Source organism: Chelonus insularis, unplaced genomic scaffold (assembly GCF_013357705.1).
Source record: "Chelonus insularis isolate UGA/USDA-ARS -01 unplaced genomic scaffold, ASM1335770v1 contig_346_pilon, whole genome shotgun sequence".
Taxonomy (NCBI): Eukaryota; Metazoa; Arthropoda; class Insecta; order Hymenoptera; family Braconidae; genus Chelonus; species Chelonus insularis.
The window spans coordinates 289,844-316,252 of record NW_023276510.1 but is presented as its reverse complement, the minus strand read 5'-3'; the positions used below and the strand labels follow the sequence as shown (position 1 = coordinate 316,252).

The 26,409-nt window shown below is 30.2% G+C and overlaps 1 protein-coding gene and 1 long non-coding RNA gene across 4 annotated transcripts; one reads left to right on the top strand and one right to left on the bottom strand.

The window, feature by feature from the left end:
* Nucleotides 1–1,906: 1,906 nt before the first annotated feature.
* LOC118066468 (uncharacterized) lies at nucleotides 1,907–22,791 on the bottom strand. The gene is made up of 4 exons (XR_004690254.1): nucleotides 22,673–22,791; nucleotides 17,348–17,490; nucleotides 2,122–2,417; nucleotides 1,907–2,035 (listed from the first exon to the last, which is right to left on the bottom strand). It is a non-coding gene; the product is annotated as an uncharacterized lncRNA (long non-coding RNA).
* On the top strand, nucleotides 1,970–26,352 carry stumps (DBB domain-containing protein stumps). 3 transcript variants are annotated; one of them, XM_035082515.1, is made up of 14 exons: nucleotides 1,970–2,276; nucleotides 7,290–7,345; nucleotides 8,979–9,824; nucleotides 20,909–21,086; nucleotides 21,245–21,638; nucleotides 22,203–22,499; nucleotides 22,688–22,823; nucleotides 22,974–23,164; nucleotides 23,314–23,386; nucleotides 23,472–23,786; nucleotides 23,877–24,532; nucleotides 24,621–24,831; nucleotides 24,920–25,540; nucleotides 25,917–26,352. In XM_035082515.1, the coding sequence occupies exons 2-14, from the start codon at nucleotides 7,309–7,311 to the stop codon at nucleotides 25,934–25,936; spliced, it is 3,975 nt and encodes a 1,324-aa protein (XP_034938406.1). In that variant the 5' UTR covers nucleotides 1,970–2,276; nucleotides 7,290–7,308; the 3' UTR covers nucleotides 25,937–26,352. The 3 variants fall into 3 exon arrangements, with proteins under 3 accessions (XP_034938406.1, XP_034938408.1, XP_034938407.1); XM_035082517.1 differs by lacking the exons at nucleotides 1,970–2,276; nucleotides 7,290–7,345; nucleotides 8,979–9,824 and adding an exon at nucleotides 17,474–18,007 and having other exon boundaries at nucleotides 25,917–26,347; XM_035082516.1 differs by lacking the exons at nucleotides 1,970–2,276; nucleotides 7,290–7,345; nucleotides 8,979–9,824 and adding an exon at nucleotides 18,916–19,256 and having other exon boundaries at nucleotides 25,917–26,347.
* Nucleotides 26,353–26,409: the final 57 nt, after the last annotated feature.

Below are 26,409 nucleotides of genomic sequence, written 5' to 3'. Positions count from 1 at the left end.
TAGAAGAAATATTACCATTTCTCTGGGTTACAAAATGACGTCTGCAAAAGTGTTTGAGGTCTAGGCTGCACGAGGGTAGAGTTTGTTGCTGTAGTTTCGCGCCAACATGCGACAGACACGTGTTCAACAGACACAGTGGACATTCTTGGACACTTTAAGGTTCCACATAGACACTTTGTCTACGGGTTGAAAGATTGAAAGCTCTAACTGGCGTATTAGTAACCCTATTTAGCTTTACTTAAGTCGAATATTAAAGTTAAAAATGAATTTTTAGGTAAAGCTCTATTTATTATATAAATATTTTTTATTTACTCATATAAGAAAATAATTAAATCTGTATATTTTATAAATAGAAATGTATTTACTATAGATCAAAGGTAGAGATAAAGTGTTAAAAAATGAGTTTGAAATAATAGAAACGTTGGAAAAAATAATATAAATGATGTACGCTTAAAAGAACTTTAGTTTGTTATATGCGGATGCACATGTGTACGATAGACACGCACGCATGAGTATGCACCCTCGACCTTGCCAATATTTTCAAGAACATCCTTCCCTCGCTTTTTACACTTGCTCGCCCCATGAAATATATATAATTTTTTATCCTTCTTACACATTTCCTGACACACATATCTTCATCAAAGTTACATGAAAGAATGAAAACAAATATTATTCCAAATGCTAATACCAAATGATAGTATTTTATTCTTAGATCGGTCAATTAATTATTATTGGCCTTGTTTGTCAATCTGTTACGCTTATTTTCTTCTGCAACTAGATTCCAATTTAACTTTTGTAAGTGCGTGCATAGTATGTGTATAATTAAGAACACGTTACTGTGGATTAACTCTAGGAATTTATGTTCTTTCATTATTAAATAATTTTTAACCAAAATATTATAAAATATGTAAGTTGAAGTTGATAAGGAAATCATTTTCATATTTTTAAATATTATTTACTTGAAATGAAGATACTTTAAAAAATTATTATGCATTTATGTAGCTTCCTTATTTCGTATAATATAAATTTTATATATTATTTTTTCTTTTAGTTTAAAAATTCTAGATTAAATAAATTAATATTTATGAAAAATATCCATAAAATGTTATACATCTTATCATTAAAATACAAAAATTATTAAAATATATATTCCATTTAATTATCCATAACATTTTTATGAATATATAATGGAAAATACTCCCAAACTTTTGATGAATAAGGTCATTTCCTTAATCACTGATATCCAAATATTCTTATCAAAAAAAGACTACTTCTACGATCAAGTTCATTAGAAAATTCTCAACTCAAAGTTAAAATAAGTTAGCATACAGAGAGTTTTAAACAAGACTAAATCCAACTGCAAAAATTCTTAAAACAACTTTTTAAGTGACACTTTGCCCATAAAAATTGAACAATGAACTACAGTACCCTTTTTAAGTCCGTTCATGTAATTATATAACTCTATTATTAGTCTTCACAAAAGGCAATGAGAAAAAGTCTGTAAGATTGAGTCACATAATGAAGATCTAGTATTAAAATATAATAATAGTGATTACTGTTAATTATTAAATATTAATTACAGGTCGATGAAACGTCCCGCCTAAATGATCGTATGTATGATCGAGTATCTTATAGGACCGGTAGCTTGATGATGCCACGCATGGGCGGCGCGTCTTGGTCTTGGGATGCCAGATGCGTGGGTGAATGGGTGGGCACACGCGGTGATGCTTGCAAGACCCCTCGGTCTTAAGTCAGTAGTTTTAAAAAGAGAAGGAGTGCGAAAGAAGGTGGAGGAAAGGGAAGAAGGTAAAGAAGAGAAACAGAAAAGTGTGAGAAGGAGAGCAGAAACAAGAGGTCTAAAGCACAACGTTTTCTTCTCTGTCTTTTCTATCCTCTCTTCTCATATGTTCGCGCTCTTGGCTCCCTTTAGCTTCCCTTCCTCTTCCGTCTGTCAGTTCTTCATGTGCTGTGCCGAGTGAACGTGAGTGCCCCTGTATTCTCTTCTGGTGCAACCACGCGAGACACTCATCTAGACCTAGCAGATGAATAGAACAAAATATTATCCAAAAATTAGTCGATACTTGGATAAATGTTATAACAATTGAGGAAAAAAAGTAATACCTGTTTTCAAAAGTTGACTGTTTCAATGTTAGCTGAATGTGTTAGCAATCAATAACACGATGCCAACACTTGTTTTTAAAACTCCAAAACTTGGCCAAGTGGAAATAATGAAGGAGATTATTCCAAACTTCGATCTCTAGAGTACTGCTCAACTGGTGAGTTTCAACACCCTTTTATCTCTACTATATTTAAGAAAGTTTTCTTCACCTTCTTTGCTCTTCTCCATTCTGTAATAATACTCCACAACATCTTGAGTATGATTGAAGCTTCATTATCCCAAAAATCCACCAAAGAATCTAATAACATAAACAAAAAGTATTTTAGAAATTTGAGAAATCTCGAAAAAAACTTTGATGAAAATAAAAACAATTCTATCTTAGATATTCCAAACACACCATCTTTGATGTTTAGCTTGCCTTCGGTACTCCAACAATGCCTTGGATCAATTTCATATTGTAAAAAGACATAAACAATTTATTAACTATTTATAGAGATTGAAATAGTTTATTTAAATAATTGTGAGAAATTTGACTGATCTTTTAAAGAATTTAGAAGTTCCAACAAAGCTTTCAGCGTTGTTGTGTTATATTTAAAAGCCACTGTGAATGTATTGAATAGTTTAATGAAAACAAAGAAGGAATTCACTGTTTTTAGGGAGTATTAAAAATACACTCCAAACCGTTTGTTCAAATGTTTATAAACATATTCTTGAAGCATCTGGTAATTTTAAAAGTTCTAGTTTTCTTTATTACTTTGTCATAATTGAAATTTTTCATCCTAAGAATAACAACAAAAATTATTTGTCTCGCAAATGAAGGAATTAAAAAGCTAAAAGAAAGCAAAGCTTCTAGAGTTATTTTGTTGAATTTAAAGGTCTAAAGCTGCGTACAAAATAAAGTCAGTAAAAAAGAAGGAATTTGAAGATTATGATAAAAATGGATACAAAAAGTGCTTGGTATGCTTCATAAAGTTGAAAGCTTTAACAAAGCTTTTATACTTTTTCTTCGTTTAAAGGTCATGAGTAATCAAGTAAGTGAATGAAAATGACATGAAAAAAATGCCGGGATTTTTGGGAGTCTGATAAAAATAGATAAGATCATTTGATTTTTTATAGAAAAGACTTCATTAATCTTAAGTCTGACAGATGATAGAGGTAAGTTAACTCTTCAAGTGTATTAATCCACGCGAGTATTTGAGTGAGAAGAAGGTTTGAGAATACACATGTGTATTAATAGATTCAAACTGACAGTCGAACGCAACCAGATGGTTTACCAATGCAATATAAGCACCTCTATAGTCCAAAAAATCTATTTCATGCTATTGAACGAGTTAAAAGTCAATCAAAATTAATTTCACTATTTATTAATTTAATATCGTTTGTATACGTTGTTAAACGTCTTCCTCTTGTCACTTTTATTTGCATTGTCAGTGTTTTCGTCTTCTTATTGTAGAGTTTACCATGATTGAAACGAGATTATCATCCTCCCTATAGGGGACAGTTAGGTTGTTATCATGTTTATTGTACCAGAGACGAATGAAATGAGGGGAACCAAACGTTTTTCTTCTTCTTCTTATTCTTCTCCTTTGCTTACATCTTCGTTTTCTGCTACACCTTATGTGTAAAAGTCATTTCATAATAGATTTTTTCTTCTTTTATTAATTAAGAATTAATTAATAAAATAAAATTTTTAGTTCTTGATGAAAAAAATTACATCCTTTTTTAATAAACATGGATTAAATTATTGAGAAATCTTTTTTGTATAATGATAAAAATAATTACTTGATGTTTAAAAAAAAAATGAATTAAATAAACGTTTTAAATACTCAGAAATTATTAATCAGAGATTGAATGAAATAATTTATAAATCCAATTGAAATATTTTTGCATATAAATTTATTAAATTTCGATAGAATCGGATAAATGAAACCAGAGGATTGTTGGATAATTCGCCTTTTAGCTTGAGGGAAATATATTCAATATATGAGATACATATTAAATTAAATTTTTCAAGTAATACTAGAAGTATAATATTTTCATAATAATAAAAATTATACTCTATTATAAAATAGAGTATAACATTATTTTTAAAACCATTTTTTATGAAATAATTTGTTTAAATCAAATTGTATCAATTATTGGAGTTTTAATTGAATTTAAATTATAAATTGAATAAGAACAATAAAAAAATAACTATTTTTGTACAATAAAACGGATTTTATTATTTTACAAACAATGATAAAAATCATTAAATAAATTGCCAAATGTCAATTTTTATTTTAATTTTTTAATCACATTTTTTTAAAACAGAAGGATAATGTTTAGTTGAAAAATGTTAAAAACCGTTACACAATCATTTCGAAAAATATTTAATAAGTTTATAAAACTCAAAGTAACTTGAATGAAGATTCGCGTGGGACTGCGTTCTCGTTACCTCAATTGAAGTATAGCGCTTTCAATCCAATCGCTCTGCCATTAAATATAATTTTCCCCGTGATTGCACCATTACATTCGTTCATCATTTCTCTAGGGAAAAGAAGAGAGGAAATTCCTCAAAAGCGAATTTGAAGAGAATTTTTTTATTTCACAAAAAGTCGTAATTGATAATAGTAACAATTTTTTATTTATCTTCAATTAAGATAAGCTAACAATTGGAATAATTATTCTAAAGAAAAAAGTTGATGGTCACATTAAACCATTGGCGATTTAATACAGAGGAAATGAGGAGGAAATTAATTGCATAAAAATTACACCAAGCTTTTGATTCAATTTAATCGGTAGAGACTTGCAGTTCACGCGATCATGATGCAGGAGAAGTTACGAAGGCATGACGCGTGCGCGAATTAAGTTAATAAGGGCACGCGTTCCACCGGAAGTTATATGTATAGTGGGAGGATAAAAAAATAAAATAAAAGAAGCCGAAGCGCAGGTGCAATGTTTTCTTTCCTTCTTTGTCCAATATTCTGGTCTCTGAGTCTCTTTCTCGAGGGTCCTGAGTCAACTTTCTCTCTGTCCTGTCAATCCGGATGTCAGAAAACTTTCATTCTTCCTTTTTTTTTGTTTATTCTTTTTTAGTCTTTCTTTTTTCACCAGTTCATTTTGTCTTTGTGCATCCGCCCGTCGATTAATAGCACATGCTGAGCACGCCGTTACATCCCTTCAAAATCTATCCACTTTTCATTAGTGAAGGACCGAAAAAATGTTAAGTAATGATTGCAATGAGGAAAAAAAGATCAAGTTTCAAATTTAGATTCTACATTCCTGAACTTTGCTATAATTACATTTTAATTTGAGAAGTTTTTCCGGGTTTTTATACGGAAATATTATTAGTGAAGTATTTATAGGATTTTTAAATAGGACATAATAGGATTACGATTGATTGAAAAATTACTTGTTCAATAAAATAATCACATCAATAAATTGCAGAGTCTTGTAATAAATAGCAAAAATATTTGAAGTGCCGGTAAAGATTATTTTAAAAATTCTGATGATAAATAGATTTGCAAATGTTCTGAAAAGACATTAGCAATTGAAAGCAAATAATGAAATAAAATTAAAAGACATTCATCAAAAAAAATTTTAACGAAATATCATTTCGAAGAATTTTTTGATTGGTTATTAACGATTATTTATAGAACCTGACTAACATATTGGCAAGCATGATGATGTATAAACAAATATAATTTAACGAGAACCAGAATCAAGAAATTCAATAAAATAAACACAAAACATTTATTTTTTTTACTGTCTAAATTAATGACTAAACCTTTTTAATTTATTTTTGATAACATTTAATAGTCAGTTTGTGTTTGCAAAATTTGCATTCATGCGAACGAAAGTCAATTTCTCATATGCAGCAGCCCCGTGTATCCGAAAATAGTTCCACGCGCTTAACTCCCTTTCCATTTGACATTTTTTTATTTTTATTTTTATTTTATTCTCGCTCTCTTTTCTTATCCTTGTATACTTTTGTGTACCTACATTCTTTACCGCACTCCTGAGCGAATTCCAAGAACGAAAAGTGCACCGTTGTCCATTGTTGAATGCTTCGTTAATTCAGGAATGCACGAATCAAGAAAAACTTTACTGTTAAAACAAAGCATAGCACTACATATTTAAACAAACTCCAAAGTTGATTCAAGAATTTCAGGTCAACCAAAATGACAACAACAACAATCGTGAAGAAAATATTCTCATCTTATTAACAGATAAAATTTTTTGCTGTAAAAGAATAAACTTCAGTGACGTTTAATCAATTATTCATTTGTTTGAGATTAACCTTTTCAAAGTTTCTTTGAAGCAAATAAATAGTATTTTTATCAATCTAAACAAAACATGGAATATTATAAATAAATGTATACTCATTTTATTATTTATATTTAATTTTAGTTATTAACTTGACTGTATTGAATAAAAAGTTCATTTTTCGATTAAACCTCAACCCAATAATTCAAAATTACATAGTAAACGAATAATAAATTAATTAAGTTAACTCGAGATTAAATTTTATGTAAATTCAATGAGGAAGATAGGTAATTGAAATAATGACAATAATTGCAAGAAATGAATTTTTTAGAATTCATCCAATTTTGCATGGTCTACTTATTCAGTAGTCTCATGATTTAAATAATTAAATAGCACGATTTTCTCAATTACTATTCTTAACCATATTTTTGAATATATTAATCTTTATTGTTAGATCGTATCACAATTTCATCAAAGTAATCAAGATTTTTTTATTATTTTTATATTTCTTAAATCAGTATTTTTATAGTGTGTATTTATATAATTAAATAAATAAGATAAATGCATGGGTGCAGTTAGCAATTCTGAATGAGCCGGAAGAACAGCAGGAAGAGAAGTTGGTGCCAAACGTGAATGGACTAGATCAAATCTAGCTAAGAGACATTCGCGACACTTGTGCATCCGTGCTAAATTTAATATTTACATCTATTTCTAGATATGAATGAAAGATTCATTCTACCTCGGTGTTCATTCAATCAAATATACTTGAATCTGCTTTGAATTCCATCTTAAATAGCTTTAAAATCAATGCAACTATGTAATCATCTCAATCATACCATTAATCTTGTAATTTCACTCTTAAATTGATTGTTTTGTTGTTCATTGATATGAATATATTTATAAGAAAATTCTTTTTTTCTTTCAGAATTACGAAGAAGTGTCCCATGAATAAGAAATCAAGGGGAACAACGATGGCACTTGGTAAGTTTAATTCCCATTCTTGGTAATTTAATTCTCACCCACGTCTCAGCTCAAGAAATTACTACTATGAATGCTAATCACGTTGCTAGCGCATAACCGCAGCTACTGAGAAGATCCCGCTTCATGTTTTTCCCATCGATTGGCTACTGACAACACACTTCCATCTTATACCTGTCGGTATTTACCTCTTGTTCAGTGTTACATGCATCTCACATATCAAACAGCAAACTCTTGACTTTCCATAAGATTATAAATAAATTGTAAATACGACGAATCAGACCTTCGATATAATAAAAAAAAATTATTCCTCCCTTTTTTCTTTCTAAGTAAACAGTAAACTGAACAGTCAAAAAAATCTCTGAATAATTAATCAATGCAAATGATTTGGTTTTGTCCTCTCTGCAACATATTGTCAACATTTGTTTTTGCCGTGATATATGAGACTCTGAAAAAATTAATGGATTATTTAAAGATGAAAAATCTTGAGTAATCTTTAACGAAACTTTATTTCCATAGAAAAATACTGAATTGTAAGAAATTAAAAATATTTTATAATTACTCGGAAGAAATGTAACTTTTTAAAAACTTTGAAAAGCTTTTTTTCGACAAGTATCCATTACAGTTTATTTATTTCTTTTATAGTTTAAAATTTAATATAAAAAATATTCAACTAAAATAATACTTTTTTCCCTTCAGAATATTTTGTATTCAAATATTATCTTTACATGCTAAACTTAAAAAAAATGACCAAAATGATGAAATCTTTTGACACGACCTTTATCAAAGATTTTCCATCATCATCCCTCTCTTTCTTAAATTACATCTCAAATTCTCTTCAAGGATCAAATTGATCAGTTAAACTTTTCCACTCTTCTATTTAAAACTTCTAACCAATTTTTCTTATTTCCCTTCCATTAAAAAAAACTACAAAATTCAACGCACGAATTGAAGAAAAAGATCTCGTCTTAACTTTCATGTATTTTTCATTTTGTCACCAAATATCTCCACCCTAATAGATCACCTTACTTCCTTGATATTTCGATCAACGCAAGCTACGAAGAAAAGCAATCTTGGGGTTGGTAAAATGCATTTCCGGTAACTCTATATATATTTTTTCTTCCTTCGTGACTTATTTCGTTATATTTCAATGTGGCAATGATTCAAGAGATGTCCTAGTGGGGACAGAAATGCAACGTCCGGTCTATCCCCACTTGGTTTCATCTTACATTCGGCCTTGCATACCCTCAGGGACTATCTTGAGGCCCTCTAAAATATTTACCCGCAGCAGTTTACTGTTGTCCTTTACGCACAATTCATTAAATTTAATATACAAAGGCCTTGAGGGCAAATAAAATTTTCGCAGTGTGAATAACTTTAAATAAATACAATACAAGTTGGTTTTGTCAATAACAGCATGAAGTTTTGAGTGATTACAACAGTTGTTGGCCCTGATAAAACTTCTATAGTAAACTTCTAGAATAAACAAAAAGATCTATTCTGAGAAAAAGATAAAAATAATTAAGTTAAATAAACAACCTTTCTTTGAAAAATATACATTTTTAAAAAATAGATCAAATAAGAATCAATGATAATATCACGGTTTCAGTGAAGTTTCTATTTATTATGTTTACAGACAATCCATCTTACTTTTCCTTACTGGGTGGTTCAATTACGCCCTCAGATGATACCGAGCTATCAGTGCTATCAGTATCACCATCAGTAACAAGTAGTGCGCGGAGTTTTACAACTTTTTTTAAGAAAAAACCGTGCAAAATGGGAACAAGCATATCAAATTCAGCGATGGGTGTAACAACAGTTACGGTTCATCAAGAAAATAACAGGAATATTTCTTCAATAGAAGAATGTGAGCCTATGTTGCCTCGACAGATGAGCAATACGAATGGTCCAAGAAGAAGCTTCCGGAGTCTCTTCAGGTCCTTGAGCTCTAATGCAGAGACTGAAAGAACACTTCAGATTCTCAAAGGCAACCCCAGACCAAGTGATATTGCTCCTCCTTCTCCTTATCTTCCTCATAGATCTCACTCACATTCAGATCATGATAGAAGAAACTGCCCAACTCGCCGTAGGGTGCTTAAATCCGCTAGCGAACTTTTATCTAATGATATGATATTCTGTGGTGAGGATGCAGTCAATTGCAGAGTCAATGGATATAAAGACCATGACGATGATGATGATGATACCGGTGAAGTTTTCCTGGGTGTTAATGATGCGAGGTATTATAACTTATCAGCTACTCTACCAACCCATGGGGCATCTGGAAACAGAAGGCACTCAATTGGAACCTTCTGCAGCAAGGAACAAAGTACTGTCATTTTTACCAAGGCTGTTATACAAAATGATGCTGTTCTCAAAGAACCAGACACCATTGCTCCGCCTATACCTGTTGATCAAGTTGATGGAGTTCATCCAACGAAAAATGCTTGGAAGGCAAAAAAGCCTAGAACATCATCCAGGAAGGGTAAGTGATCTTTTTTATCACCTACTGATTATTTTGAAATAAATATTTATCATAACTCATTATTAAGTTTTTATACTTTAATAAATTTTATGCATCATAAATTCCAATTTTATTTTCAATTGGAAGAAGAATTCATTTATAATTGCTAGTATTTGCTTGAATACTCATAAATAAGTATTGCATTGACTGAATATTCTTCAAAAGCAAATCTGTCAAAGGATTCGAAATCACTCGAGAATTCTAAAAAAACTAAAATTCATTGTATGTTTTAAGATTATAATCAAACATAAAATTAAACTAATTGAATTCTACAATATTACTGTTTCTGATGAAGTATTTTTTTATCATTAATACAAGCTGATGAACTCAAGCCAAAAAGATCAAGTCCTCACTTCCCGTAGGATGAATTTACATCTAAATTAAATATTAAAAAAAATTAGCTGAATTAAAATCGTATAATTACTTAAAATGGAATAATCTGAATTTTATTTGCTATATGTTGATAGCTGTAATTAGGAAATTGTAAAGAAACATGAACACTGCATAAATTTTTTTCTCATTTTCAAGATTGATCTAAAGAAATTTATAACATTGTATACGAATACGATAATTATACCAATGTTAAGCAAACTGAAATGATGAAAAATGTATACTATTTTGATCATATACTTAAAAACATTAATAACAACGTTAACTACCATGTTCATAAAAATAAGATAAGTTTGATAATCCATTTCAAACTATATTTAACATAAATTTTCACATGAAGATAACATATATCATACTTGAAACATACATTTATGCCCAGTCCAATCAGATACATGTACAGCTATTAAGAAGATACAAATTGCTTCACTCATTCATGTTTCTACTGTACCTTCTAATGAATATATTTTTTTATTTTCATTTCCAACAATCAAAAAATTGATGTAGCATCAAGAAAGAGTTGTTGAGAATTAAAAGCTTCAATTTAATTGATCAAATAAATTTTATTCATTCTTTTGCAAGCTCATCTTTTGATCTTATCTCTGTGTGATTTTACCTTGCTTTTATGAAAGACAATGTTTCAAGAACTAAACCTTCAATCGACAATTTAATAAATCAATGAATTAGTTTTGAAGCATGTAGTTGAGTTTATTATACTTAGTGCTAGCGTTAAATTCAATGATGACCCTTATGGTACAACTGAAAGCCCCTGACGATCACATGGGCATGTAGATAACCCACTTACTATATGACCCAGTATTACTACTCTATGCTTTGTGAGGGTTCCCATGATTTAGGAAGCAATTTCTGTCATAGTACCTTTAAGTCGAAGCCCGCATTTATGCAATTGTTATCAAGCATCATTAATTGCAGGTCAATTGAGTGTAGAATTTGTGATTTAAAATGTGAAAAAAAGGATTCAATGAATAATAAGATTTTCATTTAAATGAATTGAACGTTGATTGTTGACTTATTGAACCATAAATAAAACATAGCATTCACTTCTAATGATTGGAGAAGGTGGATGGTATAGAATATTTCTTTCTCATCTCTAACAACTCCGGAAGCTCAATCGTTAGTATTCACTGAATGTTCACTACTACCATCAGCATCGATCCAATCTATTATCCACTGCTCTTTCCTAGTCTTACCCTCTAGAAAATCTAAATAGATAAATTAAATATTAAATTGCAAACTAAGCCTATGTACTGAGAGAATTTCGCCTGAGAGTTTCAACTAAAGTGACTTTGTGATGAAAACCGTGAGACTAATTAAATTGGGGATAGCACAATAATTGTAAATGGAGAGATAGGTTGGTAGAAAATAATCTTGGGTTTGATACTAATAATCACACTATTTTTGAAAAAGCATTTTAGATCTAAGTTTTTTTAATTGTAGAAGATTTGTAAATTATTCAACTATAGGAATACGTAATAAAATAGACAAAAATCTTATATGACTACAAAGAAATGCTTTGATATGAGTTGAATGATAATTATGTAGAGATGATTATTTTCTGATCTTTGAATATTCATTCTAGTTTTCAAAAAGGGTATGTTCAACTCAAACAAGTTGATAAAAGTCAATTCCAACCAATTATTCAATCACAAATGATGTGGAATAATTTGAAAAATAAATTCAATAGTAATCAATTACCAAATCTCTTTCCTACCAAGTAAAGTTGTTAACTTCTATAAAACTAAGGTTGGAAAAAAGTAATAAACTGATTCCATGAGGAATAATACTATCATTTCAACTATTCAGCAAAGTCTTTTCACAAGTCAATGAGCAGTTTCATAAAAAAACTCTGTTCTATTGTTTTTAATCACTTGATTGCTAATCAGATAATTAGAAGTTCTGTCGTTCTGATTAATTAATTCATACTGAAGATAATTAAAAAAGCTAATTAAAATTTGAATGTTTTATAAACCTATAATTAAATTCTGTCAATCATTTGAGTCTTTGTCAACATCAAACAATTTTGTTATCACTCAGCAAAATAAACTTTGAGAATATAATATAATCCACCAACAATATCAACTAAAATTATTCTCAAAAACAATTCAGTTATGAATGGGGGTTAATTTTAGATAGAGAGGATAATTGTTTATTATGACTGATATTAGTCACGGAGAATTCGAGAAATTGGAGTAAGTTTGTTGAAATTCTTACTAAAAACCATAGAGGAAACTGTGCAGGTTCTGGTTATAAAGCAACACAGTAGTGTAACGTAAGTAACACGTGCGTCCTATGGACTTTATAAACCCTGGCACTTCCGCTCTTACTTCCAGGCACAAGAGTTTAGGGTAGAAAGTACAAGAACTCCAATCACCACGTGCATGTGGATATGTTTACATTCATGAATGAAACAGGCGAACGACATATCCGGCGAAATGGAAAATAGAACGAGAGTATTTTATTTCATCCAGAAAAAATATATAGATGTTTGATTAACTTGATTTAAATTCAATTGTGTTTGAACTGTTACGAAATGCATATCCATAGATGGTTGGAGGTAACGCTCGAAAGAAACTTCCGTTGGATAATCGGATCGCATGCTCCTCTCTTGTAGACGTGACTCGTGTGAAGAATTATAACTAAAAATTATGGATAGGCCACCAATCGATTATGCATTCAAAGTAACCTGAAACATTATTAGAAATTATCTTGATAAAAATTATGTTAATTTTTCGAATGATTTTCCGAACAAAAGAGAGGCAGAGGAAAATGGATTATTGATTGACAATAAGAGATATTTTTATCATCACTGGAGAAAGCTAACAATTGGTGAAATGATTATAATTAATGTCATATCAAAAGTGACACGTGTCGCAAACTTCCTCATGGAAAGGTAGTTTCCGGTCACATCGTCGTTGAAGAGCTAAAGGAAGTCTCGTCTATGGAATCTTTAATCTTCTTCAATACCTCTCTAAGTAATAATTCATCTCGCAATAGGGAATAATAAAATGTTTAACGACTTCCAACCTACTAAAAGGACAATTTTAACGGATAAACATGATTTCCGGAGATGAAACCAGAATAAATTCAAATGTGGATAACAACAAAGAAGAAAGCCTTGATAATATACCATGCTCTCTTCCTTGTTATCATTCAAATAAAACTAGTACATGTCTAGCTATCGTTGGACACTTCGCAAACATGTAACAAGCTTTGATGGCTCAATCCACGATGTCCGGCACCGGAGATTTGTCGGAGAACCGGAAGTTAACTCTCAATTACTCAAATCCATTTGCACTTACTTATCACATCATTTTCGCAGCAATCAGACGCTTATTTTTATTCATTTTAATTTCTTTTTATTTTTAGAATTAATTTTGTTTGAAAAAAATTATTAATATTAATGGATTATTTTCAAAGGAAATTTCACTTGAATGATATTTAGAAAAGTTGATAAATTTTCAAGAGTGAATAAATAATATTTATAAAAAAATATTTATTGTAATAATTTCTCTTCAAACATTTTGATGAATGTTTTCAATTTATAAAACGTTGAAAAAATAGTATACAACGTATACGAGTAGTATTTTATGAGTGGAATTGGGGTATTTTTACATAAGTGGTTCCCTCAAATCTCAACATTCCCAGAAGAAAAATTTTATAAAAATAAAAAATGATAAATTAAATTAATTTTTTCTCGCCATAAATATTAGTCTTAAACGACTGTGAATCACGAGATTTCAGTCCATTTTATTCTCTCAGAAGTCGACACACCCTAGACTATTTCTGTTTTTTATAAGCTCACTCATTATTTTTATCACGATGTCACAAGATCATTTTTTCATCATGTGTCCTATACTTTTCTGTCTTTTTTTTCGTTTCTCACCATTAAAGTACTATACAACGATCGTTGCACTTTAAGTATCACTTCTGCTGCAGTAATGGCTTTAACTCATCATTCTGTCTTTCTTTCTATATACAACATATTTTGTTTATTAGCTATGAACAAAATTTATTTTTCCCTCAATGAAAAAAAAATAAATAAAAATAATTTTTTATTGTATAAATCTAAATTTACATCTTTAATTGTCAGCATTGTTGATTCTACACAAAAGTAGGATAAAGGTAAAAGGTAATCATGACGTACCTTTACTTTCTATTGTTTTCGTCTTTATTATTTGCTTCTTCATTATCTTTCCATTTTTTTTTCTTCCTTTTTTCTTCATTCTGTTATTTTTTCCACTTGAAATTTTTATTCATCGGGCGTAGACAAACACCACCCACGCACTGTCTACTTAGTAATGCTGGGAAAATTGTGTTCAATCTGTGGGGATTGTAGAGAGATTTCTCGACCTACCTCGGTGAAAATAGATAATTCCATAAGCTGATAAGCTGAGTAGCATCAAAAATCGATAAGACGAAGATGAAATATATATTTCAACTTCAGGGGCATACCTTGACTTCTAAATAAATATATCAATATTTTTTCACAGTATCTAAACACGAGTTACATCACTCTTCTGATTATGACTTTTATTTTGTATTCTTATTCCAAACCAGAATATTATCCAACTTTTTATTATGAATATTTAATTAAAACTTTTTTAGCATTAATTTAAAATTTTTATTTAATTAGAGCTGAAGATTTGTTTTTATGCTTTTCATTAAATAATAAATTCTAGTGACCTGAAAAATAATTTGGAAAATTTTAAAAATAAAGTGTAAAGAAATTAATATTAAAATAACATTTACGATATTCGTAAGTGATAAATTGAATTCTCTGTAAAATTTACAGAAAAATATTGAATTTTATTATTAATTGAATAACTGATGAATATGTTATTTTAAAAATATCTAGGTAGTAATTTTTTTAACTGACCATGCATTGATTTTTTTTTTAAATTAAAAATCTAAAAAAAAAAATTAATTGCTAAATTTAGATCACAATGATATTCACTAGACACTTATGTAATTTGATGAATTAATTCATTACATTAAATTGATTAATAATTGGCAATTAACCGAGTTCTATACAAATATTGTCATCACATAGTCATTCTATTTCATTTTATTCACGATGATGATGACGTTGATTTTATTAACGGTCGTAATGAATATAAATGTTATGATGGGAATTTTTTGTTGGTGAAAATGATATGCAGTTACAGAGGAATTTTAATCCAACAAAATCCTCTGCCAATATCAAGATTTTCATCATTCTCAGCTGGATGAGCATGAGGAATGTTTTGCTCTCATGTAGGTACACATTGAGCATGTCATGGTGGTGTACATATGAGTTATAGCCTACTGTATCTAATAGTGTAAAAGTATCAAGTGGACTGTGGGTATTATAGAGCAAAAAGAGTAGATGAAATCACGACAGATTGAGCGTCGACTTGAGCACGAAGCTAATACGCCTTTTTATTGCCGCTCATATTTAGCTACGTCGAGTGAATTATATTTATAGAAATCCCCAGATATGAATCGTAAGAAACATATGCCTACTCATTTTACAGCAAAAAATCCTAAGACAATTTAGAAAAAATTTGTTTCATTTAATTATTTCATTTATGAGACTACTGGGTACAGTAGACTTTCCAAAAAATTAAGTACTCACTTCAATCATTATGACTGTTATTAGTTTGATAATTAATTAATTACACGAAGATTAGATTTTTAGGGTTTGATGAATAGAAACTCTTAAATGTTGACGCTTGAGGTTTATACACATTGAAAAAAAAATTTATAGTAGCTCAACTAGTAATTTGCTTTCAAAATAAAAGTGTTTTTGAAATACTTTCTCATAAACTTGAACATCAATTCTCTTATTTTAAGTAAAAAATTAAGTTATTACACCTCAAGATACGAACTACACAAAATTTATGACTTTTGGAGTCAAATATTTATTTTTATTTATTTCAATTGAATGAAATTTTTCTCCAAGTGATATAAAGCTATAAAACAAACTTGATGATAAAGTCTACTGGACATTTAAAAAAATTATTTTGGCCGTTTATATTACTAATTTTTGAAAATATTAAATAATTATTCATGATTTTTCATGATCAATTTTAATTGCTGACCCTATTTGTACAAAGATTTCTCTCAAAGCACATCTCTAAAAAAGAAACTATAATAAGGTAGTAAATAACTTATTACTAACATAAAACTACTGTTAATCACCATTGTAAACGTCAAAACTAACATTTTTCAAATCCACATAAAAAATAACTTTATTAAGCTTTAAAACGCAGACTACATTCAAAGACTGTGACTCATAACCCGTCTAATTCTCTAATTGAACGTGGCCAATTTTTGCGTTAAGCCAAAAGGGACAAGAGAAGTTAGTCTACAAACGTACAGTTCTAAAGTTCTTGACCCTTGGACCCTATCTCACTGAAACTAAGAATCAAGAAAAAAACAGATCGCGAGAAATAAAATGAAAAAGAATATAAAAGAAGTCTATGATTTCTTGTTTTTATGTAAATAACATATTCACTCATTACATTCTACTCGGCTTATCTTTGCTATGAACCGAAGCATCAAACGATGAGCCGAGTCGGCGGAAATATGAGACAGTTGTCCAGTATCATCAGACATTTTTACGTTCCTCAACGTTATTGCCTAAAGTAATAAGAACGACAGGAAGTAATATCTCCCAATATGGTCAGGAGTTTAGAGAATATTTAGGGGAATTTGAAGCAGACCTCAATAGTTTCACTGTATTCTTAACTCCATTAAATCCAGGGTCTTCATATTGAGTAAACATTGGAGCAATAAAAATATTTAGCAACATACAATATTATCGTCTCGAGACATTTTCACAAGTTTCCAACTTAAACAAAATACTCATCCTCAGTGAAAGATATTTGCACAGGCTTCTGTGATATGATGAGAGTTGACAGGAAAATTGGAAGAATCTATTATTTTATCTACTGCAAAGAGAGTAGATCTGGTATCTATTATTTATTTTCTTTAGTCTGTTGGTATGTTTTAAAGTCTATTCTTGGTATTTTTCATGCTTAACTTATCTTAATGATAGTCAAAATTTTTAAATATTTGAAAAAACACTTACTTACCGACTCAGTGATCTATTGCGCAGCTTCACAACTGCGCACGCATCCATTCAAAGAGCCTCATTGCTCCCGCCCTTCCTCGACCCTTCGGTCCTCGTGCTTCAAGCCATTCATTCCGCGTGTAACGTTCGCGTGGGCTGTTCATTCTGTGAAAAATATAATCTCATTAATATTCAATTATTGACGTTTTTGGTTTTATTTTTTTTTTCTTCAAGAACTGTGATCGAAATTGATTTAAAAAATTTTTTTTTTAATTATGTGATATCTTCAAACATAAACAATCAATCTTTGTTTTCCGATGGAGGTCAAAAGAAATTGAAAGTTTTCATGAGCAAAAATAATTTCGCAGTGTATTTTAACAGCGAATGTTTTAACAATTAGCAATTTGAAGAGTCTCAAAAGAGTGATGTGATTATAAAAGAGAAAGCAACTGTTGTACTGGAACTTTAATTGCCTCATTTCGTTTCAATTGAAGAGATGCAAGCCGTTTGCAGAAGCTCTTAGCTCATTGGAGTTCAGAGAAACTGAAGAAAGAGAGATAGTAGTAGAGACAGTAAAGAGATCGTTAGAGAAATCTTCACATAGTGTCTTCTAGTGTGACGCGAGAGAACATGCGGATGCGAGAAGAAAATCGCTATGCTGAAAGAAGCATTGCATATTTTGGTAAATAAATCTATCAACTCTTAATTAAATTAAATATATCTTCAGCTGAAGACACAAAAGCTAGATTAATACTAATAACATAATCTTATATACTGCTTTAGTTGGAATTATCTCTCATACTGTAAATTTAGCTGATATTATTATTTATTTAATTAACTATTTAAGCAGTTAATCATATCGAAAATACGAATTAATTAAATAAACAATTAACAGGACAAATAATCATTTTGGAGCATGGAATTTTTGGTACTGAATATCTAGTTTTTTTAATAGCAATCAAAATAAAAAAATTATTAAATTATATTGAACAGGAAAATTTAAATTTCAAATATTATTAATTAAACGTTTACTGATAATTATTAATGAATGATAAAAATCTTGAAAATTAATATAACAGGGAAAATAATAAATTGTTATTTTCTATTTAACAGATTTATTTATAAATTAATTCTAGGGAATCTAAGCATAGAGGAAACAAATAAATGATAGTGTTTTGAAGAGAGGGAAATTTGTGATCTTAGACTCTACCATAAAAGCAAACTCCACTCACAAAAACACTTAAAAAAATTTGATAAAATTTAAAAGATTAGAATATTTATTATAGGGATCTACAGTGTTTATTATTTAATCGTTACTATATATATATACATATATATAATGATATGAGACGTGTATTTTATTAAATAAAATTAATTAGTGTCGTCGACGCATTGCCAATGACATACACAAGTCCATAAAGAAGACACATGCACTACCGGTGTTTGATTAATTATTCCAGTCGCGTGTCACACGACTCAATTTATCATTATGGACATCACCCAATTCGCAGTAGCCAGTCTGGTCTCGGCAAACAATAGAGAACGGTCCGTGTCACGATTTTACGGCTTACTTGGATTGCGGGTGGAATCTCATCAGGGTCTTCATCAACCACAGTCGAGACTCCGCATCCGGAGTTGACTTTACGTCTCGTTCATTTTTTTGATTAAACGTTTAACGAAAAGAATCTTACGACAGTGTCTGATGGTGTGTTTTCGATTCACGTGATCAAATCAATTAAGACCAGTGATTTTACAATTTAAAAAAATTACTATAATTATTTTTTAATTAATTATTAATTAAATAAATAATACAAAATTGCCTACAATGAATTCATCAACTGAAAGCATTTTAACGATAACTAAGTGTGAAACTCCACGATCTAGAAGACGAAGAAGACCGGACTTCCTCGATCTTTCTGGTCTAGTAACGCGTGAGTGATTATCTTCTTCCTCATTCATTGAGCTAATAAATATTTCTTATATTTTTATTCACAATTAATATTGATAAATCAAGAAAGAATATATTCATTGATAAAGAATTTGAGTCGAAAAATTCGGCAGTGATTTATTATTAATCAAACTTCTAAGTTATATTTGAAAAAATTGTTATAAAGATAATTCCATTCATATAATTTCTATAACCGCATGATAAACCAGAGTGCAAAGTAATTTTTTGTACAATGAGTATAGTAGAGTAGACACTACAATGAATCTTTTGTTAGAATTATCGATAAATCGCAATCCCACTTAACTCCCAAGAATCCGACAAACGAATGAGATATGCAAAAGGAAAAAAGCACGTTTAGTCATGGTGAAATGTATACATGAGAAACCAGGGGGATCTTTTACCTCCCACACTAGAAATAACAATATTTTTTCCCTGCCAGTTGTTAAGAAATAAGTAAATAAACGCATCTGCCGCTGATATGAATGACAGTAAAAGCAAAGAGAGCAAGAAAGCAATTTAAACTCTAGTTAAAATAAAAAAATAGATGAAAGAAAAATGAAAAAACCAAAACAAACATTCATTATTCTTCTCTAGTTCATTAATACTCTTTAATTTATCATTTGTCTTAATAAAAAATAATAAGATTAATTATTAATGAATATAAACAATTTAAGTATTTATTTGAATTTTTTTAATGAAAATTATTTTTTTAACTTTGTTAAATAATCTATTTCATGACAACAACCGTGTAATATTTTTTAAAAGCAAACGCGTTTCAATTATCTTAAAGTTAAATGACCTAACGTGTGTATCTATGAGGGAGTGGCATATCCGTTGGGAATTTTATTTCACCCTCAAAATGAAAGATAAAGTGGCAGAAGAAATTAATCAACCCCAAGCATTCCTCAAACTGTTTTTTTACTTTATTATTCATTGTGATGATAAGAAATCTCATAGCTGTGCTAATTAATCTGTAATTTAATTGTGAATTATTACTATTTTTCAAGTTTGGAAAAAAGATTTATTAATTAACTTGTAATTTCTTAATTCATATTGTCTTGGTTTTTTATAATATTCTTCAATTATATTGACATAAAAATTTTTCATTACAATGATTTCAAATAAAATGAAAGTCTTATTATGAGTTGAAATATTTGTTCAAATATTCAATGAATTGATAATCGCTTCTGACGCATTGCTTGTACATTTGTCATATTATTATCTTTACTAAAGACCTTAGAAATTAGTGAAAAGATGTCTACATAAATATACTGAATTCTTGAATAATTATGTAAATAACAATGGTATGAATCACTTTAAATACATTAAAAGCATATTATAAAAGTCTTCAGTACATTTCTTTCCTGTATGATTCTTTATATCCCTTTTAAGTATATGAAAGAAAAAATAAAGTAAATTATAAAGAAGAAAAATTTTTCTTTGTCATGTAGGAAAAAAAATTTAATGCAAGTTGAATTTGATTACATATATGCATGTAAACAGTGAAATATGAAACATAAAAGCATTAAAGTCATCTACAAGATTGACTAATCTGCTTTTAATCTCTCACTTTGTTTATCCTTTCATCTTTCTTTTTTGTTGAATTTTTACTCAGTAGTGGATTATAATCTACAGGTTCCAGAAGCAGAAGCGGTGGTACAAAGCTAGAGGGTACAAATGCAAGTTTCATGGAAGAAAGAGAAGATGTGATATTCATTTCTAGTAAAGACAGTGAAGCATCAACGCTTTGGGTCAACTACCTCACCGCCTGCTTTGAGCAAATCAGCAGACAGCAGGGACGCCCGCCTTTCAAGTCAGTTTTATGTTACAAACATATAACAAGCTTTCATACTTTTTCAAACTTCCAATTTCTTGCTTTTATCAACAATGTGCCTCTTTAAAATCATGCATTGTCTGCATAGCATTAGCTCTTATATTTACATTCCATTAATAAGCTCTTTGCTCTTACAGAGTCAGACATGTAACAGTGGAAGATGCAGCTACCATTTCATCATCAACACAAGAGAAAATATCCAAAGCAAGACTGCAGATTATCATTGTCTGTCCGATCTTACTTGAAAAAGCCTCCAGTAAACCTGAACAAGCATCTACTCTTGCTAAACAACTGACACCAGACCGTGTGCTCGCTATGATGCTTGGAGTTCATGATGGACACTTGACTGAAAGCCAAAAGACTGCCCTCATCTCGTACTCCCAGTGGCAAAAGTTCTTTGTCAAGGACCAAGATGAAACTTTTGTTGGTCAATTTCTTGGTGCTGCTGTTGCTATTTTAGGAACTGCTCCAGCCCCAGCTTTGAAGAGTGACAAAACGACATTTTCAGTTCATCCGAAAAAAGTTAAAATGGTAAAGCAAAACCTTGAATTTTTTTCTATAGTTTCTTTTTTATTTTCACTGATGGTGTAACAGAAGTTTAATATTTAGTAGAAATAACATCAGTTAACAAGGCTTTTATTTGTGAATAAAATAAATAAAAGCTCAAGACTTTATATTTTTCATATTTGTTTGAAGATTTTTTTTATTGTGACATTTGAAAAAGAACTTTAAATGATTTAAAATATGAGCCCAATGTGTTTATAATCCTTTTTAAAAGTCATAAGTGCATTAAAACTTTTTTTTTTTAATTTGATTGCGCTTGATAGTTATGATTTTTAGCCACATTTTTTAAAAGTCTAAAAATAAAAAATATATCAAATTAGCTTAATGACTTAAATTAAAAATATCGTGACTAAAACCAGTTACAATATTCATATTGTGCTTATAACTGTGTATTTTTTTTCAATTATAAAAGATCGATAATTCTAACTAGGAATAAATAAATTGGTCTGGAGTATTACGGCTACCAAATAGAGAGTTGTTAGTTTGGGTAGACGAAATCACACTCAACTTCTTTGTAATTTTTTATTTCAGGGCCAAAACAGAATACTCGTTATCCTAAATGATCCTCTGAGACCAGAAGATACCATTAACGTAATTGTGGATCGTTGCGGTGATGGAATAGAAATAAATCAAGTGAAAAAACGGAATCCCTATACCCTTCAATTTTCGATTCCTGAACGATGCTTAGAAGTTTCAATGCTTGTTGGAGTGCGAGTTATCATTAATGGAAAACCTCAAGGAGTCCGTCAAGTCAAATGTGAAAGTAGACTTCGAGAACTTGACCAGATACTTCGAGCACACGATAATCCACTAGAGTTCATGTGCCAGGTAAGATTAAAACTAAAAATAAATTGAAAGATTAAAGAAAATCTCTTATTTTTTCCCCTTGCTCATTACTTTATCATTTCTTCTCTAGAGTTGTTGATAATGTCCGCTTTTTAGTTGAATAATTATCTAATAATTCATTACATTAATTTAATTCATCTTTTTTAATTACTGACCTCATTGTTTATTAGACCTTTGGGTTTAATCCTGGAGACCGAGAGCAATTAGATAACTGGATGGTCCATGCATTCCAAAAAAATTTACCTCCACGTTTTCATCTCTTGGCTACTCCCAGTGGATCAGTTCCTCTACAAAGAAATATTATCAGTAAGTTTTATTTTACTATAAAATTTATGATTATTTTTATTACAGTAAAATTTCTGTTTACTATTAATCTCGTAAAGGATTATTATTGGGTAAGCTTTACTATAAAACTATTGAGAAATTTAATTTTTCCAATATAAATTCATTTTCTAGGTCCGGAAGAATATCCAACTCTCCTCCACTTTGCAGCTCGCTTTGGACTAGAAAAACTTGCTTGGCAATTACTAGACTGTCCTGGTGGTGAAATAGCTTGTGACCTGAAAAATGTTTCAGAGTTTACACCAGCAGATCTAGCAGAGCAAGCTGGACACGCTAAATTGGCTCATCAACTTCGTGGCTACATGGTACACGTCTATCTATTTATTATCTATATACTCTTGATTTATTTTTAATCCTTAAATTCTATATTATTACACCTACGAGATCGATTATCCAATCTAACTAATGTTTTCTTTATCTTTTATGTTCTGGATAAATTTAATTTACGAGCTAGCAAATGAATGAGTTCACGAACATGTACAGCTACTTAAAAGTTATCAGCGAAAACACATCTGGTTCTGGAGCGAGTGAGTTTTTTATTATGTTTGTCTTACATTGAAAAATATTTTAATTAAAGTATTCCATTATATTCGATATTGTTTTTTATTTTAGATAATGAGAGTACACCACCAAATAATTCAGACACTAACGAACAAGACAAAGAAGACTATTGTCAACCACGACCGCTAAGTGAGGCTTACTTAGTACCACCTGCTGCTCGACCAGTCATTACAACTGCTGTGATAACAAATACACCACCGCAACTGCCACCACCAAATCCGACCTCGCCAACCACTGGCGAGATGAATTATTCAATTGTACCACCACCGACTCCTGTCCTTGGGTCTATTACTAATCAATTAGGAGGTTTTGATGCAAATAGCTTGAATCTACCACTTCAGGGCTACTTGAAAATGCATCCTGCTGGTAAGATAATGATTCCTGGCCTCAAGAAGCCCAATAAACAATTTATTTTATCTCTTTGTATCGGTATTAATTAAGTTCTATTTAATTTAGGTCCTAAAACTCCGAATCCAATTACAGCACCGGTGACAGCTCCACTAATGGCTTTGAAACCATCATCAGCTTTATCTATGCGAAAGGATAACACAATCAGTCGAGAAGACAGTAACTCTAACTCGTCAAATGTCGGAAGTTTACCGAGGTCTCTTTCTAATCAAGGGAATAAATCTCGAGATCCACCAGGACCTCAGGATGAACTCTTAGAAATAATAAATGATTTTAAGAATAATGTCTTTACAATTGGTGAAGTTGAAAGATTAGTTGAAAATTGGAGAAACCGTAATGATGTTCAACAGAGTTTTAAAGACAAACAAAGGCAATTAACAGCAATGAGAGATGAGTATGAAAGAATACAAAAAAAATTAAAAGAAGAGATGAAGACTCCAACACCTTTTGAGAGGGTAAAAAAATTCTTCAGCAAAATTAAAAAAGAACCTAAAGACTCTAATAGCCAAGATGATGATACAGCATCAACAAATAGCAAGACTGATAAATCTAATGAAAGTCTAAGTGATCGAAGACCTATCAGTAGCTTAAGTTTACAGAGTTTATCAAGTTCTTCATCATCTGGACGGATGAGTATTATCAGTGGGTGCAGTGGCACTAGCCTTGGTGACAGTGGAACTCATTCTGACACAGAAGACAGAAGAGTGAGTAGTTTTTTTTCTAAGTATTGATTTTTCTTATGTATATAAAGACAATTTAATAAAAAAACTAATTAATGATATTCATTTGTAGCTTCGTAATATACGAGAAGACAAAAGTGGAATGATGGCATACGAAATCCCACCAGCACCAAAACCATTTACTGGCAGATATTCTCCGATGCGCTATACGCCCTCACCACGATCATCTTCCCAATGTTCTGAAGAACATCGTCGGAATAATTCCGCTGGATCTACTGATCAGTATTATATATCTTTCCCAGTTTCCGGATTGCCAATTCATTGTAAGTTTAATTAAAAATTTCTATTTTATTATTTTTTCCTTTCAATTTTAATCTCTCGATTTGCTAATAATGAACACGAATTTTGCAGCTTACAATCCAGATGGATCAGCAATTGAACCAAAAACCCCCTGCTCGCCTTGCGACCATCCTTTTCCTGCTTCTACAAGCATTCCTAAAGAGCAAAATCACATCAACATCAACGAAAACATTGATAATCACAAGGAAATCAAAGAAATGAATCATCTATCGATCCCCTCAACCCCACCATCTCCTCCTACTCATGTTCCTCTCGATTACATTAACATAACACCTGCAAATATTCCTTTAAATGATCTCCAAAACAATAATCTTAATAATACTAATAAAAATAACGATAACAATAGTAATAGTAATATTAATAATAATAACAATGATGATAGTCCATGTAATAATGGAAAATACGATACGACCTTAGACATTTCTAAAATACAAAATAACGAGTCTGTGAAGGTTATAAACGAAAATCAAGCAATCATAGAACAGAATGATTCTGAAAGCTTTCAAGGGACTCATTTAAACTCAGATCACGTACAAAGTATATCCTTGGACGTGGACGTTGTAGATGCACCACGGCTTCACAAATACATGAATATTCAACCGTATGATCAAGACCCAAAAGTTGTCGGGATGATTCCTAAAAAACCACCAGCACCGCCTGTTCCACCACGAGGTAAATATCATAGGTTAACTTGGCCACACATGAAATGAAGATCTCTATTATTACCTTGAATGCTATTGAAACTTTCCATAGTCCTCATGAGACATTTGTTCTATACTAATATTGATTTTGAATGCAAAGAAGAGGTGTGTTTTATGAGATAGCACGGTAAATTTTTCATCCATTCATATTACATGAATGAATAACTAACGAATATTATTATTTTTAATATGTGCACACTTGATGCATTTACATACTGGTTTTCATTATTTATTCTTGAGCTTCTTACTTAAAGATCTTCAGAATTAATCAAACTGGCCATGTTATTTATTAAGTGTAAATTATTACAAATAACTTATTCAAATATTTATCTTATTATTATTTACAGTTGCTGCAGCTAAAAAGTGAACAAATTTACTCCGAATGATGCAGTCCATCTATTTGAATAACTCTATTTAAATGTAAAGTCAATAAACTATAATTCGGACATATATCATAATATATTAACCATATCAATCAAATAAAATATAATCAACTGATTATATACTTTTTATCAACAAAAAAAAATTGTAAATTTATTTAATTGTTAGATATTAATTATTTTATTTGTTATTTATAAGTTAATATCATCACACAAATAGAATGTAATATTTTATATGTTTACATTCTAGGATATAGAATGAAAAATATTCTTACTCATCAGCAAGTGACTCATACTTAGTCCAAGATTTTGAAATGTTCAATAGAGATATGAAAAATATTTCAAAAATTTTACATACTCTATTATGTATTAATTCTTTATAGGATTAAGTAAGTTACACTGATAGAATGTAAGAATATTTCTAACTGTCAAATAATTATTTAAATGAAAAAGTATAAAT